The sequence below is a fragment of the Euleptes europaea genome, chromosome 16, assembly GCF_029931775.1.
Source record: "Euleptes europaea isolate rEulEur1 chromosome 16, rEulEur1.hap1, whole genome shotgun sequence".
Classification (NCBI taxonomy): domain Eukaryota; kingdom Metazoa; phylum Chordata; class Lepidosauria; order Squamata; family Sphaerodactylidae; genus Euleptes; species Euleptes europaea.
In genome coordinates this window covers 9,484,596-9,500,922 of record NC_079327.1, presented here as the reverse complement: position 1 = coordinate 9,500,922, position 16,327 = coordinate 9,484,596, and the positions used below count along the sequence as shown (strand labels likewise).

The 16,327-nt window shown below is 43.3% G+C and overlaps 1 protein-coding gene across 3 annotated transcripts in view; it reads left to right on the top strand.

The window, feature by feature from the left end:
• Positions 1–435: 435 nt before the first annotated feature.
• The window catches only part of DACH1 (dachshund family transcription factor 1), a 399,681-nt gene continuing 383,789 nt past the window's right edge, over positions 436–16,327 (top strand). For 2 of the 3 annotated variants that reach the window (XM_056861976.1, XM_056861975.1), the window contains exon 1: positions 445–776. In XM_056861976.1, coding sequence (XP_056717954.1) covers positions 496–776 — 281 coding nt within the window. In that variant the 5' untranslated portion in view covers positions 445–495. Of the gene's footprint in view, positions 777–16,327 lie in introns of all 3 variants that reach the window. The other variant, XM_056861977.1, reaches the window with a different exon arrangement.

The window sequence follows — 16,327 nt, the reverse complement described above, 5'->3', positions numbered from 1 at the left end:
CCCCAGAAAGCAGCCCCCTCCCTCTCCCCCTTCTCCTTCTCCTTCTCCCACCCCCCTTCGGTGCTGTTCTCCTGGAGGGGGGGGCGCCCCTCGGATGTGACCATGGCCGCGCCGGCCCCTCTCCTGCCGCCGGCCGGGCTGGCGACCCCTCCGCCGCCGCCGCAGCCCCCACAGCCCCCGGTCTCCACCGCGGCCACCGCGACCACCGCCACCGCCTCGCCCGCCGCGACCCCCGCCCCCTCCGCCGCCCCGGGGGGGGGCAGCAGCAGCAGCAGCCTGTTCCGCCCGGAGCCCCCCGCCCAGGCGTCGTGCGCCGAGGGCGGCTTGGGCAGCTGCGGCGCGCCGGCCCCGGCGGGCGGAGGCGCCCCGGGGGTCCCCGGCGGCGGGGCGGGGGTCTCCTCGGGGCCCCCCGGCGGGGCGGGGGGGGCGTCGGCCAAGCCGGTGTACTCGACCCCCTCCCCGGTGGAGAACACCCCGCAGAACAACGAGTGCAGGATGGTGGAGCTGCGCGGCGCCCAGGTGGCCTCGTTCACGGTGGAGGGCTGCGAGCTGATCTGCCTGCCGCAGGCCTTCGACCTCTTCCTCAAGCACCTGGTGGGCGGCCTCCACACCGTCTACACCAAGCTCAAGCGCCTCGAGATCACGCCCGTCGTCTGCAACGTGGAGCAGGTGCGCATCCTGCGCGGCCTGGGCGCCATCCAGCCCGGCGTCAACCGCTGCAAGCTCATCTCCAGGAAGGACTTCGAGACCCTCTACAACGACTGCACCAACGCCAGGTAAGGGGGCGGACTGCACCCAGGCGCTGGCGCTATCCAAACCAAAGGCATTTGTCGCGGAAATACGCTTTGGATAGGAAAGGGCGTACGGGGTCCTCTGTCTGTCCTCATCTATCCGGCTAATTCCTTAGCTATAGTAGAAAAGAGCAAGAATCCAGTAGCACCTTAAAGACTAACAAAAAAACCAAATGCATTTATTGTGGAAATACACTTTGGATAGGGAAGGGCGTACGGGGGTCCCCTGTCCTGATCTATCCGGCTAATTCCTTAGCTATAGTAGAAAAGAGCAAGAATCCAGTAGCACCTTAAAGACTAACAAAAAAACCAAGTGCATTTATTGTGGAAATACACTTTGGATAGGAAAGGGCGTACGGGGTCCCCTGTCTGTCCTGATCTATCCGGCTAATTCCTTAGCTATAGTAGAAAAGAGCAAGAATCCAGTAGCACCTTAAAGACTAACAAAAAAACCAAGTGCATTTTATTGTGGAAATACACTTTGGATAGGGAAGGGCGTACAGAGTCCCCTATCCTGATCTATCCGGATAATTCCTTACATGTAGAAGAAGTTACCTGCCTTCCACTCCTTCCACTAAGGCTAATTCCTTAGATGTAGAAGAAGTTACCTGCCTTCCACTCCATCTTCCACCAACGCCAGGGAAGGAGGCGGGAGGCACACCCACGCAGGCGCTTGCTCTATTCATACCAAAGGCATTTATCGTGGAAATGCACTTTGGATAGGAAAGGGCGTACAGGGTCCCCTATCCTGATCTAGCTGGCTAATTCCTTAGATGTAGAAGAAGTTACCTGCCTTCCACTCCTTCCACTAAGGCTAATTCCTTAGATGTAGAAGAAGTTACCTGCCTTCCACTCCTTCCACTAAGGCTAATTCCTTAGATGTAGAAGAAGTTACCTGCCTTCCCCTCCATCTTCCACCAACACCAAGTAAGGAGGCAGGAGGCACACCCACGCAGGCGCTTGCTCTATTCAAACCAAATGCATTTATTGTGGAAATACACTTTGGATAGGAAAGGGCGTACAGGGTCCCCTATCCTGATCTAGCTGGCTAATTCCTTAGATGTAGAAGAAGTTACCTGCCTTCCACTCCTTCCACTAAGGCTAATTCCTTAGATGTAGAAGAAGTTACCTGCCTTCCACTCCTTCCACTAAGGCTAATTCCTTAGATGTAGAAGAAGTTACCTGCCTTCCACTCCTTCCACTAAGGCTAATTCCTTAGATGTAGAAGAAGTTACCTGCCTTCCCCTCCATCTTCCACCAACACCAAGTAAGGAGGCAGGAGGCACACCCACGCAGGCGCTTGCTCTATTCAAACCAAATGCATTTATTGTGGAAATACACTTTGGATAGGAAAGGGCGTACAGGGTCCCCTATCCTGATCTAGCTGGCTAATTCCTTAGATGTAGAAGAAGTTACCTGCCTTCCACTCCATCTTTGGAGTGGGAAGGCCTGAGCTCACGAAGAGCCCAGCTCTATGCGACTTGCAAAGGAGGAAAAGGGAAGAGAGAGAGAGAAGAGGATATTGTTCCTGACAATATAGCTCTAAACATCAAAGGGCAGGAAATGAGGGGAGAGGTGCAACTGCTAACAACCTCCCATCTATCTATCTGACTATCTGGTCAGTTCCCCCCTTTGAGTGTGGAGGCAAGTGACACCATTAGGGAGAGCCCAATTTCCAACACCAGCCGGGCAGGCACGCCAGCCCCCTGGGCGGGAGGGCGCACGGCACTCCTCCAGGGGGCAGGGGGGTCCTCAACAGCACTGTAGCCCCCCCAGGGCAAAGCAACGCAGCTGGGGCTCCCGCCTACACAACCGCTCACAGGATCATAGCTAGGGTGCATTCCTAAGGAGAGTGACACCTGTCTAAGCCCATTCATTTCAATGGGCTTAGGCTGGAGTCACTCTCCTTAGGAATGCACTGCTGGTCTGTCGCTAGCATTAGAAAAGAGCAAGAGTCCAGTTGCGCCTGAAAGACTGTCAAAGTTTCTGGCAGGACATTCCTTAAAGGGTGGCACCTGAAAGGCTAATAAAACTTCTGGCAGGGTATGCCAGAAATCCCCCTCTGTTCTGGGTCTGGTTAGGGATGACAGATTTAGGGTGGAGACTGTCTGGGGCAAGTCACAGGTCTTTAAAGCCTAAAGTGCCTGCCAGAAATTTTGTTAGTCTTTAAGGTGCTGCTGGACTCTTGCTTTTTCCTGCTGCTAGGAATAAAAAATGTAAACGGTCGATAAAATTAAAGATGCATTGATGGGCGCTTCTAACCAAATCGGTGTTTAAACATTAAAAAAGCCTGCTGTACAGCAAAGACTAATCAACACAAACGTCTGAACAATAGAAGATTGATATTAGTAGTTTATAATGTTTACAGTTTAGTAAAGTGTTTATTTATTCATTGATAGCAAGTTGCAACATACATCAGTTAGCTTGGGGTCCCTGTGCTCCTGGGGCCCCGGGCCACTGTGCAGCGTGCCCATGCGGGGAGGGGGATCCCGGAGAGGCTGTGGGAAGCACGTGCCTCGCGACCCCCAAGCAGGTCAGGAAAGTTCCCGGGACTTCCAGCCCAAGCTTGCTTTCTGTTGGAGGAGTTTCCTTTGCCTTTCTCACTGGTCAGGCGATTGCCCTTTGTTTGACCGACTTTTCCAAGCCACCTTTCCCTGTTTCTTTCCTTGGGTCAGTTCAGACGTGGCACGCCAGTGAAGCTGAAAGGTGCTGGGGGGCAGACGCAAATTCTGCGGCCTTTTCCCCCAGTCAGCCAGCAGTAGTTTCTGGGTAGGGGAGGGAAAGCACTCTGCTGGTGGGCAGAGGCCTTCCTCTCAGGCTAAGTCCGCAAGTGGTCGTGAAGAGGGGGGAAAAACACCCCAGCAAGTGATTGCAGGAAGTTAGGAGTCCCAGTACTCTTTCAAAACTTGCTCTAAAAGCACTCATCTTTCTTTTCACTATAACTTTCTTTTTTCTTTTTGTAAAAAAAAACAGTCCCAAATTGTTCTTCCTTCCCCTCCTGTTTTTGCCTCTCCTTCTAGAATTAGCCTGGTGTGCAAGGAACGAAGGAAGAGGAGGCAGAGTTGGGTTAGCACTTGGGGGACACACTCACACAAATATACAAGCAACTTTTAGACGTTCTAGTATCTTACAGATATTTGGCTAGAACTATAGAGCTGTGTATCTTTTGGGTAAACACCTGCTGGCAGGCGCGGTGGATGCCAGGGGCATGTTTCCAAACATGGATTCTGTTTTAATGTGAGTCACTGACTGCTAAACTCTCTTCAACCCCTGAGACATATTCTGCAACCCTGTAGACCAGAGGACTGGTTCCTCTGCACTGATACGTGTATATTTAGAGTGGTGATTCTAATCTTGAGTGGTTTTGAAGAATCGACTCACACAGGGTGTTGGAGTTATTTTGGATTTTTTTTTTTTTAAGTTCAGGATAAGGAGTTTTAACCCAGCTTGTGTGACTAGGTGTTGTCTAGTGTGGGAAACTTTGGGCAAACTTCTCCCTTCTTTTAGAGATAGCTAATTACTTTGTGGTAACAGTGTCTTTCAATTCAGGTTCACTCTGTGTCACAAACCAAGCATCAGTCTCCCTGAATGGTCAGAAAGGGACCCTTTTATTCCTACAAAGCAAGTTTGAATAAACAGAAAACTGTCAAGGAAATGTTGAACAAGGGGGCAAAAAGTAAGCTCAGGCACTGGAGGGATAATTTTCATCCAGACAATTTTTAAATCTTTGATTTAAGACACCCAGAGAAAACTGGTGATATAAATCAAACGTGTTCTAGTTTACATAATTTCTAAACAAGCATACCTATCAGCTAGTTGCTATAACAAAACCTGTTTGTCTGTGACTAATTTTTGTAATACCTAGGACCATAGTCCAGAACCTCAGGTTATTCTCCACAATGTACACCTGCTTAGAAACTGGGGGTGAGTTGTGAAATTAATTGACTCCCTTCACATGTGGAATGACACTAACCAAGAACACTTACTTGAAGTCACATGTGCAGTACTTTCCAGAAACAAGAGCTGATGGAAATTAAATATCTAGGCTGCTTGGTTATCACCCTAACAGTGCAATCCTATGCAGAGTGACTCCAGTCTAAGCCCATTGAAAATGAATGGGTTTAGACTGGAGTAAGTTCCTTAGGACTGCACTGTAAATGTTGTTGTTTTTGCTTATCAGTAAACCCAAAACACAGCTGTGATTTCAAAAAGTCACATTTTGCCCCTGGCTAAGTTGTAAGAGAGGGAGCACGGACATTGACATGTTTGTGTCAAATTGTTTGTATTTCATTTTAAACCAGGTTTATTTCTAAATCATGCTTTAAAACAAGAAAAATGTTTAGTGACAAGTAGAACATGAATTAGGCAACCAATTGAGGTAACCACAGATCACCTTACCCATCCTCATTGAACATCTCTCAGACAAATTTAAATTAAATAGTAGTAAGTAGAAGATTGGTTATTTGGTCCCATTTTCTCTTCATAAAAAAGCAAACTTTTTATGTTAGAATATAAGGCTGTTTTCTTGGGAATAAATTCTCTTGATGTTTGCCATAAAGGTAGGCTGGCTTTGGTCTTGTCTCTTTAATTCTTCCCCTCTGTCTTCTAGTTAGTATAATCCTGAACTCTTCAGTTGACTTTGGAGTGTATGTAAAATAAAAAAGGCAAAAGATCCATTTTCATTAGATGTGCAAGGAGCAAACTATTATTATTATTTTTTGAGCGGCAAGCAAAACGAGGACAGATCTGCTTTTTCTTTGGCTGATTAAAAGTGGCTGTGACTCACAGCCTTTCATACCTCATATGAACAGAAATTTGTCTCTGTGTTTCCTTTCTCTTATGCCTTTGGACCAACGTGGCAACCCGTTATCTGGAGTCAGTGCTGTTAAAACCAACAATGCTTTGCTAATTTTGAAGATCTTGCAAGGGAATTTTGTTAGGAAATTTGCATTTTTGTGGGTGCCACTGGCATTTAACTTTTTTGTGTTAACGGTGTGTAAAGAGTCCTTTTTAGATCACCCTGAACCCTGACTTCATAATTCTCTCTGCCAACCCCAGTTCAGCATTTGAGAGTCAGGAGATGATGTGGGAGTAGAAGCTGTCTTGCTTGGCTGACCGGAGATCAGTTAACGAGTGAAATCAGTTCAGGAAACTGGGGGGGAAAGAAGAGTACAGTGGAGTAGATTTGTCTGGTTGGGTGCATCTTGTTATAGTGTGTTAGCTGTGGTGTCTAAACGTACATGTGAATGGCATCCTTCGTGGTGGGACACGTGTGCTCCACCTCTTACCCACCCATTTCCCAAGAAGGAAACCTGTCAAAGTGATCGTATGAAAATCTCCAGTTGGCACAATGGGGGGGGGGGGGCAAAGGATAAGGGAAGGCACTTGATAAAAGAGGACGTTGCTATTGTTGAACTAACAAGCCAGAATTGAACGTTTGAGTTCAGCAGCATTTTTGACTGGTTTTAGGGAGGAAAAAATATATATAGCTTGTTTAGTTAAAGAATAGGAGAATAGTGAAGAGGTCTCTGGGGAACTTCATTTTTCTGGTGTAACTTTTTTCCTAACAAATTTGCATGAAAGTTTAGATAAGTTTTGTCGAACTGTAATTTAAGCACATTTTTCTGTTTCTGGTGCTGCGTAAATCCCTACCCATTAAAATTTTAGGTTGCCCCTATTTTTTTTTTTTATTGGGAGTTACTGAAATGCTTGAGCACATGGGGATTTAACCCAACGAGACTTTTTGTTCACTCCATTTTCTGATGATTAGTTATGGCGCTGTGTTCTTTTTCTCACAAATGCAAGTTGGAATGGGAGAATTGATTTTTAGAGGAAGTCAAGAGACACTGGTGAACGTTCCCTGTTTTTACTTTGAGTTTGGGTATTGAGGGTTTGCGATGTTCAGTATGAGAAACTGACATACTGCAGAGTAACATCTGAATGTCATTGTAACTGCGGAACCATTTAAGATTTGCAGATCTGACGTTATGGTTTTACCAAGAGAACTTTTTTTAATGCTATTGATTAATTTGTATGAGCCATTTTTTTTTTTAAAAAAAATTCTTTTTCTATAGGCCAAATTCTCAGGTGTATATAAGCCTGTAGCATGATTTTTGGAACATAAAGAGGTGGCTTATAACTTTCAGGTAGTTCTGGGTTCTTTCTAAATTGTAATCCGATTTATCGAAGCATTACTGTAGATAAATTTGAATCTTATAAACTGTACTTTCTACGGACCAAGCAAAGAAGTTAGTAGAGGGAAAATCCTTCAGTAAAACATGTGCAAACACAGGTTTTTAACAAGCTTGTGTCAGAGGGATTCCTCATGACTACGTTTCCTTTTGATATTTGTTCCGGTTTTCAGTGAAGAATAGTGCAGCTGTAATTAATTATTACAGTACTGTTCACTTCTACCCCACAAGCTAAAGGCACCCATTTTGAAATGACCTGTCTTTCTCATCACTTAATTGTTTTAAATGCCCTTCTGGTCAAGAAAAAAATGACAATTTATGACTAAGATAAAATGTTAATTTTGAAGTAGTAAACATCTTGCTATGTATATTTCTCAGCACACTGAAAACCCTGAAAAACAACAGTTGTGTATGTGTGTGTGTGAGACACTGGTTGTGAGAGAGTTGATGAAGCTAACGATTCAGTCAAGGCTAATATACTGTTTAATCAAATGGCGCTTCGAGAAAGCTATTAATTTGTTTTGAATAATAATCTAATGTGGTTTCCCCTTGAATGTTTTGATTCGTTAGCCATCAATTGCTATTAAGCACTTACAACAGCTTATCTGTGTAAAATTTGACATCTTTTTAAGAGGAGTGGTCACGTAGCTCTATTTCCAAAGTGCCTGATTTACTATACCATATTTAAGCCAAGTACTAGGTTTTATTCTGCAGGTATTCCATATGTTGTAAGGATATTTCTGAATATTAATAAGAGCTGATTAGGTTTTTTTGATACCCGTGAGTTTGTATGCTGTTTTAAAGTAATTTTATGATAACTTCTTATAAGATTGTTGAGGTTTTGATTTGCTTGTTACCTGCCTTGAAGACCCGTAAGGTAGAAAGTCAGTTAACAGATATTTAAAATTAAATCCTTTTACTTGCTGTTGTGAATGGCAGTACATCCCAGGTAGAATATCAGATAAGCATTTTGTGTTTTTTTTTATTCTCAGATTCTGAGTTTTATGCTCTCCCAGTTCCAGATAATTGTATAAAATGTATATCCTCTCATTTGTTTGAATAAAATGTTCAGCAGTACTGCATTCAAAATTTGTACATGTAGGGTTTTCTCTAGTTTAGGTTCCTGTCACCTCTGCAGTATGCCCAATGGGGATGAGACTAATTTAGTTTTCTCATCCGTAATGATCTTTTTTTGTTTATGAAGCAGTGGTCAGGGCGGGGGGGTCTGAAATCCATGTGCTGGAAGCAATTTGAGCGCCCATATAATATTGGTATGGTATTGGCTGAGCATGACTCAAAGATGTGGAGCAACTGGTAGAAGAACAGCCAGTGAACAGAGCTGAAAGAAGAAGATCTGTGCAAAATACTAGAATTAGCAAAGAAATCAAATGGGCAGATGAATCTGCAGATTATATATGCCAGAGCTTTTGGAGTTCCTCCAGTTTACAGCTCAATCTTATTTGGAAGCGAGTCCCATTGAAATTGCACCTCATACTAAGTGTGTTTGGGGCTGCATGGCAAGTCCCACTGATACCACCAGCCCTAAGGTTTCCGGTTTAAGTTCCTAAATCGGAGTACTCTGATTTAATTAGCGTGTGGATCGAGGCTGCCTGTCAGCTTGCCTGAGTGATGACTGAGACAAACCGCAGCGTGCCGTGAAGCTCTGTAACATGTTAGTTCTTTTGAACGCTGGGTTTACTGAATCGTTTCCGAGCTCGTGCGTTTTCTTGCCCTTGCTCTGGAGGTCTGCCATAAAAATGATCTTCTTCACCCTCTGACTGAACCCTGTTCACCTGGCATCGCTTGTCTGTTGGATCAGGCACCCTAACCTTTTCCTGATTTTACAAGATGCTATTCAATGAGACCGCTGGCAAACAAAGTAAAAATGAAGAATTGCTTGTGGCATTTGCGGGGTTTTTCTAAGAATGAGAACTTCTTGGTTTTTTGTTGTACAGCCTATCAGCAGGTTGTAAAATCAGGTCTCTTATATCCTCCCCCCTCTCCAAAAGCAGAGATTGGATAGCATTTCTTTCTACAGGACACACTTCAGTATAATCTCCTTGCTTTTATTTCAGAATTGAAACCTCTCTATGTACCAATATCCTGCAACACACATATTGACATGTAACTCAAAAACCTGTGTATCAGTCTGCGTTTTTATATTTATGGACCGAACGGCATTATTTAAAGGATAAGAATGATTACCACATTTCCCCCCAAAATGCATCATATCAACCTATTTCTTCATCATAATCACAGTATTTTTATAGCATTTATATTAAGGGCTGTACATTTTCTTCAAGAAGTCGTTTGTTGATGCAGAATACAAATTCAGAAAGTGGACAGAATCACAAAGCACAACAAACATTTCATTTTCACCTTGTGTTTGGTTTTCTGGTGGACATTTACCCCCATCCGGTACCTGTCAAATTTGCAATGATATATATGGCGATATTCATTGCTGGAGAGGGCAGAAGAATTCCTTCCTGGCCCATTCTTCTCATTAGTTTTAAGTCGTATCATTTATATCATCATTTGGATAGCAATGATATACTATTAGCAACATATACTATTAATGATAACAATAGCAAACTGCTCATGCCAGTATGTACTTTACAGATAGCATTTGTGATGTGTGCTTTCTATACCTACGTTTAATATGATTTTAAACACAAATGTGTATGTAGAAGAGTATCCAGTGGCATAAACTTGTTTGCCTGTTATGTGATTTTGTACCTACATATTATTCCTTTCACTTTTTATGTAAATCTGAGTCTACATCCTGCATCCTGGACATCGTATCAGGTTCTTGCTATCCCATTAAAAAAAATAATACTTACTGAGAGTATGTTTATTAATAATTCTTATCTGAAAAAATGGATTGTAGTAGATTGCGAGCAGTAATTCATCAATTTTTTCACAGCATGACCGTGTGGTGTAAAAAGCTCAGAAGCAGATCAGCGCTTCTACTGCAACATCCGCTTTTGATTGTTGAGAAATTAAAATATGTAAATATGACGTGTGGGGTAACTTTGAGTGACTTAAATGCGTGTGGCGCCCAATTGTGTGCGAAGCCAATGAGAGCTAATAGCGTGCGACACATTTTGAAACGGCTGACAACAAAAATAGAAACACACCCCCCCCTCCATGTAATATTTCTCTTGTATAATACTGGACAATTCCAAACTCTGCTGATTCATTGTCTGAAATATGTTGCCTATGAGCCATGCATATAGCAAAAATGGGAAAAAATTCTTTATGATATACATCATTTAACAATGGTTATTCCTTCTCCCTAGGACTATGTTATTGATTTGTAAAGTTAGCATAGCAGTATGTTCTAGCATAAGGGTAGCTTTTTAAGAATAGTCTCCACTTGTAATTTTCATTACCTTTGATGTAATATTTCTTTCTGCATGCAGACAAGCTGTTGTATGCTGGGGAACAGAAACAACAAGAACCAATCAATCAAAATACATCTCAAACCTTCACGCTGTCAATTTGAAGGCACCATGTTGGTACAAATGGTTCCAAATGACCCATGTTGATAATCCATTAGTTATTTAAAACCATTAGTCTCCTCTCATGGTTTTAGCCATGTTTCCATGCAGATCTTTGGCAGATAGTCCTGTGCATGAACAGTGGTCTCTTCACTCCACCGCCACCAATAATATTTCGATCTGCTTATTGGAGCAACACCAAAATGTGGACCGACAAAACACGCATCCATAGCAGATATTAGGTATCCTGAATACTTGCCTGTGTAGCAGGAGTTGTCTTTAAAAAGTCAATATGTGTCAGAAAATAAATCTGCAGATGTTTCCTCAACTCCCTCCTCTATTTTAAAGACATTTTTCTTTTTTCCGTTATGTATATTTAAAAGTATCAATACAAATATTTAGTGGTTTGATCTGAAGGAGTTAAATCCAGAAGATTGATACTAATCAGAAACTTTGCTTATGCAGCCCAATTCTGTGCATGTTTACTTAGATCTCGTTGAGATCAGGAAGGTTTACTCTTGAGTAAATGTGCCCAGAATTAATTTTTCACCCCTTATGTCTTTTGCAGAAAACTCTTCAATTTTTGAACTCATATTTTTATACATAGCTTATGAACTTTTTATACTCATTTTGACTCATAGTTAAATTTGGGCTCAAAAACCCAAGTTACTACTTAGCCGGGTTCTGAATTGTGTTGACCATAATGAGTCTATTTCGTGAAGAAGTAAAGATTTTTCCCGCTAACGGCAGGAGGCGAATACAAAATCAGTTTCTCTCTTTTCTTTAAATTCCAAGCATATGTAAAGCAATACTGTGCCGATGATATCTTCAATATTGTAAAAAATATTTGGACATTTCATTACCAGAATGTGAATCCAGAGAGCCAGCGTGGTGCGGTGGTTTGAGTGTCGGACCAGGACCTGGGAGACCCAGGTTCAAATCCCTGCTGCTCTGCCACGGAAGCTCACTGGCTGACCTTGGGTCGGCCACACACACTCAGCCTAACCTACCTCGTAATGTTGTTGTGATGATAAAAAAAGAGAAGAATTATATAAATCACTTTGGGACCCCTTTGGAGAGAAAGGCGTGGTACAGATGAATTTGATAATAGTAATAATCCTTGGCTTTTCATTGGTTAAACATAATAACCATGGATTTAAAAACAACAATATAAACAGCTTTGTGAGTAATTTCTCTTTTATATGTAGCTCTCAAGTGCCAACCTTTATGTGTTGGGGACTGCATATGTAATATCCAGTTGTCAATATTTTTCTTCTAAAACAGTTTACTTGGTTCTTATTAGTCCCGGTCCTTTGGTTTTCTGCTTGAAATAGTAGACTTCAGCTGTGTGTACAGTTCCACGCTTACAGGTTCCACTAGACACAATGGAGTTTGTTTCCAAGAGGATGGATTTTAGTTTTCCTTCGCAAAACATTTACGTGATAAGTAGTTTGGTGCTATAAATTATTGCTTGTTTGTAGCCAAGGCACAGTTGGCACCTTGCCTTTGTAGGAAAGGTTGGTTTTTTTAAAAAAGGAGAGCAAATTGTTTCTAATATCTATGGGTTTCAAGCAAGAAATCATCCCCAGATCTCGAAGCCGGGTGTAATTTCCTGTTGCACTGTACGGTGTTAGGAAGTGCACTCTCCTTTAAATAAGCGAGCTTCTTCAGTCAGAAAACCCATTTCCTCCTTTTTTCTGCCTTTAAATGATAATCCAACTGAGCCAAACTGATAGATCCTGACACGGAGTATAGCACTACACGTGACTCACCTTGAGTCAAGACCTCTGAGGCTAAAGTTTGTTTAGTACTTTCAGGGCAGATGTGGCTGAAATTAAAGCTGCTAAAAAACCGGTGCAATAATTTGAACTAACAGTTAAAGGCTGGCTTTGTTTTATTACTTCTCTCGGGGTTTTTTTTTTTTTTGGCCTTGCCTGAGATTATATGAGATGGCAAAGAGACGAAACCACAACTGCCATAAACAGTTTAATGTCTGGCGTATCTGTTGATATCTTGGATCCGAGCTGCAGAGAAAATGTTTGATCGGAGTAACTTGCGGGCCTCTTACCAGCTGTGCGTTTGTAAAGCACCAAGAGCTTGAATTTTACGTATTTGAACAGGAAGCTTTATTTAAGCCATGCATTGTTTAATGCCATGCTGTTGATAAAATATGGCCTGTATGGCCTGTGACCAATGTACTTTAAGGACTGCCATCTTGCATATGAACCTACCCATACACTCCAATCACCTTCAGCGTGGTGTAGTGGTTAAGAGCGGTGGAGTCCGATCTGGAGAACCGGGTTTGATTCCCCACTCCTCCATACGAAACCAGCTGGGTGACCTTGGGCTAGTCACGGTTCTCTCAGCCCCACCTACCTCACAGGGTGTTTGTTCTGGGGAGAGGAAGGGAAGGTGATTGTAAGCCGGTTTGCTTTTCCCTTAAGTGGTAGAGAAAGTCGGCATATAAAAACCAACTCTTCTTCTTCGGAGATCCTGCTTTGGTTGCCCCCCACCATCTGAAGCTTAGATGGGTGGCAGCCCAAGGAAAGGCCTTCTCAGTTGGGGCACCAAAACTTTGGAACTCCCTTCCCAGGGAGATTCATCTGTCTCCTTCTATTGGCATCTTTCCCCATCAGTTGAGGACTTCGTTGTTTCTTCTGGCATACCCCCAATAATGGTTACTGGCCCTCCTGGTTTTTAATTGCTCAAAAGTTGTCATGTTTTTATGTTTGCTGCCTTGTGGACCCTGATCGGGTGGAAAGGCTACATAAAAATGTTCTAACTAATAATAATTATAACAATAATAGTGCCATATCTGGTGCTGGTTGGTATATTCTGTCGGTTTATAATTGAGAAGATTCTTTATCCTGTTCAACGGCATGGCTTAACAGTTTAGAAAATTAACATACATTAATCCCGTTATGTTTTTTTTTTAATTGCACAGGGAGGTTTTCAGTATGATACAGCTCTCATAGTTCAGACATGACTTCTTTAAAATTCAAGAGAAGTTTATTAAGCTGCAGTTGCCTTTCAGATGTAGATTAAACAAAATTAATATCTTGTGGTTGTTTGATACTCAAGTAACAGCTGCTAGTTCTATTTGTGTCTGTCAAGAATTTAAGCAGAAGGTTATAATACCATTTAGAGGTGGGTGCTGCTTAAAAAACACCTTCCGTTTCTGTTGTAACAGGATTTCTGTTATACTGGAAAGTAATATGGTGGGTTGCCTGGTATAGTGGGACACAATAGTCGCGGAGTTGTAGCTCTTTAGAATCTAGCATTGAAGGTAGCATCATAAATAAATATTATCCCTGCCACGTTGTGGCTGCATTTGGATGTTATATCAAGTCAGAGCCAGTGTGGTGTAGTGGTTAAAGTGTTGGACTAGGATCTGGGAAACCCAGGTTCGAATCCCCACTCTGGCATGGAAGCTTACTGGGTGACCTTGGGTTCGTCACACGCTCTCCGCCTAGCCTACCTCACAGGGTTGTTTGTGAGGCTAAAACAGAGGGGAGGAGAACAGTGTAAAGCTACTTTGGATACCCGTTGGGGAGCAAGGCAGGATGTTAATAAATGAGTCAACATGAACAGGGCAATCCTAAGCAGGTTTAGAGGTTCTGCTGAATGGGGTTTACTTCCAGGAAAGTGTTCCTAGGATGGCACTATATATATCGGTGCATAAACTTGGTTTGTTGCCGGGTTTGCGTGCATGTCTTCCTTCTCTTCTTGCATGGAGTGTGATGAAGGCATGTTGGTTTAAAACAGGGGCGTCGAACTCAATTGTTACGAGGGCCGGATATGGCGTAAATGTCACTTGGCCATGCCTCGCCAGCCCAGATCGAGAGTGGGGATGTAGGGTGGCTGCCTCGCAGGCTGGATAAGAGCTCTCAAGGTGCCAGATCTGGCCCGTGGGGCTTACGTTTGACACCCCTGGTTTAAAACTTACACCAGTTCCCTTAGAGCTATGCATGCTGGCATATGGATTAGTTGCCTTCCTCAAAGTGGGGGTTCCAAACCTGGATTAAACCCTGTTTGATAATCCTGGTTTGTGAAGGGGTAAAGTAACTGTGGTTAATCTGTGTTATCATGGGTAAGTGCTTTAAACTGGATTTCCTTTATTCTGCATGAGGAGGGAGGAGCTAGGTACATTCGTGATCCTGGTAGCAGGCTCATTTCATGCATATTCAAATGAATTGTTGGCTGCATACTGCCTGTGTCTCCTTCACTCTTCACTATCTAAAAAAAAAACATTAAAAAATAAAATTCTACACCCAGAGAATGCCATTTCAAAATAATGCCTACTGAGGAGCCCCTGTGTGTTGTAGAAGTCTTGGGGCATGTTTGTTTATTTATTTAAAAAATTTATTTGCCACTTTTCTTCATTACGGAGGTCAAGGCAATTTAAAACATAGACAGGATACATAAAATAAAATACATAAATAACAACATTTAAAATCACTGTTAGTAAACTTAACCAAAGATGGTCCTAAATAAAACTGTCTTCAACTGCCTCCTAAAGATTGAAAGTGAGGGGGCCAGGCATACCTCCCTGGGGAGGTTGTTCCGTATTTTGGGGCTGCCACCGAAAAGGCCCTTTCGCGGTTACCCACCAAATGAGCTTCTTTGATTGATGGGACAGTGAAGAGGTTCTCTCCTTGTGATCTTAATTCCTGGGCAGGAATGTATGAAAGAAGATGTTCCTTCTGATACCCGTTCCCAAGCCATGTAGAGTTTTAAAGGTCAAAACCAACACTTTGAATTGGGGTCAGAAGTGGATTGGTAATTCTTGTAGTATGGGGCGGGGGTCACGTTCTCCCTATCAGCAGTCTAGCCACCGCATTCTGCACTAGGTGCAGCTTGTGAACACTCTTCAAGGGTAGCCCCAAGTAGAGTACCCAGACTGTTCACGTGGAGCACTCTCCAGTCCCGATAGGCCTTGCTGTCGCCCGACATGAAGTGAGAGTGCGCTCTGGAATGCAGAAACGCACTCCTACAACTCTGTGTTGTATGGGGACCTCTCTAGAGGTGGGCAAGTTTGTCTGCCCGTACTCATTCTCTTACTGAAAATGTCCCCATAAGTTCCAAGGAACCTAAACTTACCCAGAACTTGGTTTGAAATTCACACTGCCTTAGTTGGCGGGGGCCTCCTCAGAACCTGTAGAGTTATCCTGTGTTCATTGTTGTCTGTTAAAAAACATGGTTTGGCTTTGCTGTCACAGGGCAGGGCTTTGTGTGTATAGGAGAGGGTAGACCGTGCACTACACCTGGGTAAAGCGCAGACCAATTCTTGAGTCCTCAGAGCAGCCTGGAATGCTTTGCTGTTCATCTCATGGTGTTGACATATGTTTGAAACATCAGTAGTGGTGTGCTTAGGTTAGCTGCCTGAAATAACCTTACTTTATAAATAGCTAAAGAGTTGCTGGCTTTATTTTTCCCCTAGTGACAGAAATTTATAAACTGAAAATGTGCATAGGGTCTGTCTACACATTACAAACTCCCTGACTTTGTTGGAGAATAACACAAGGACTCTGTCTCACACGTGTGATGGGAGTTTTGTGCCTCCCAGACCCACACTGTCTCTTCTGTTTGTGACCACAGCACACAAGGAGAAGTGCCTATAGCTTCCCCACTGTTGTTTTCATGTCCTTTTCACGCCACGGATCTGCTGTCGGCTTCATTGTGTGTATCCATGTCAGTAGCGTGATCTTTACAATGGACCAGTAGCATCTCAATGGGACAGTTTATGGGTGTGAAAATAGTGGGTGGGGGAAGGGGAGGGTGAAGTTTCTCCTTGCCTTCTCTGGTTGCAAACATGAAAGAGCCGGTGTGAGTCCGGGAGGCACAA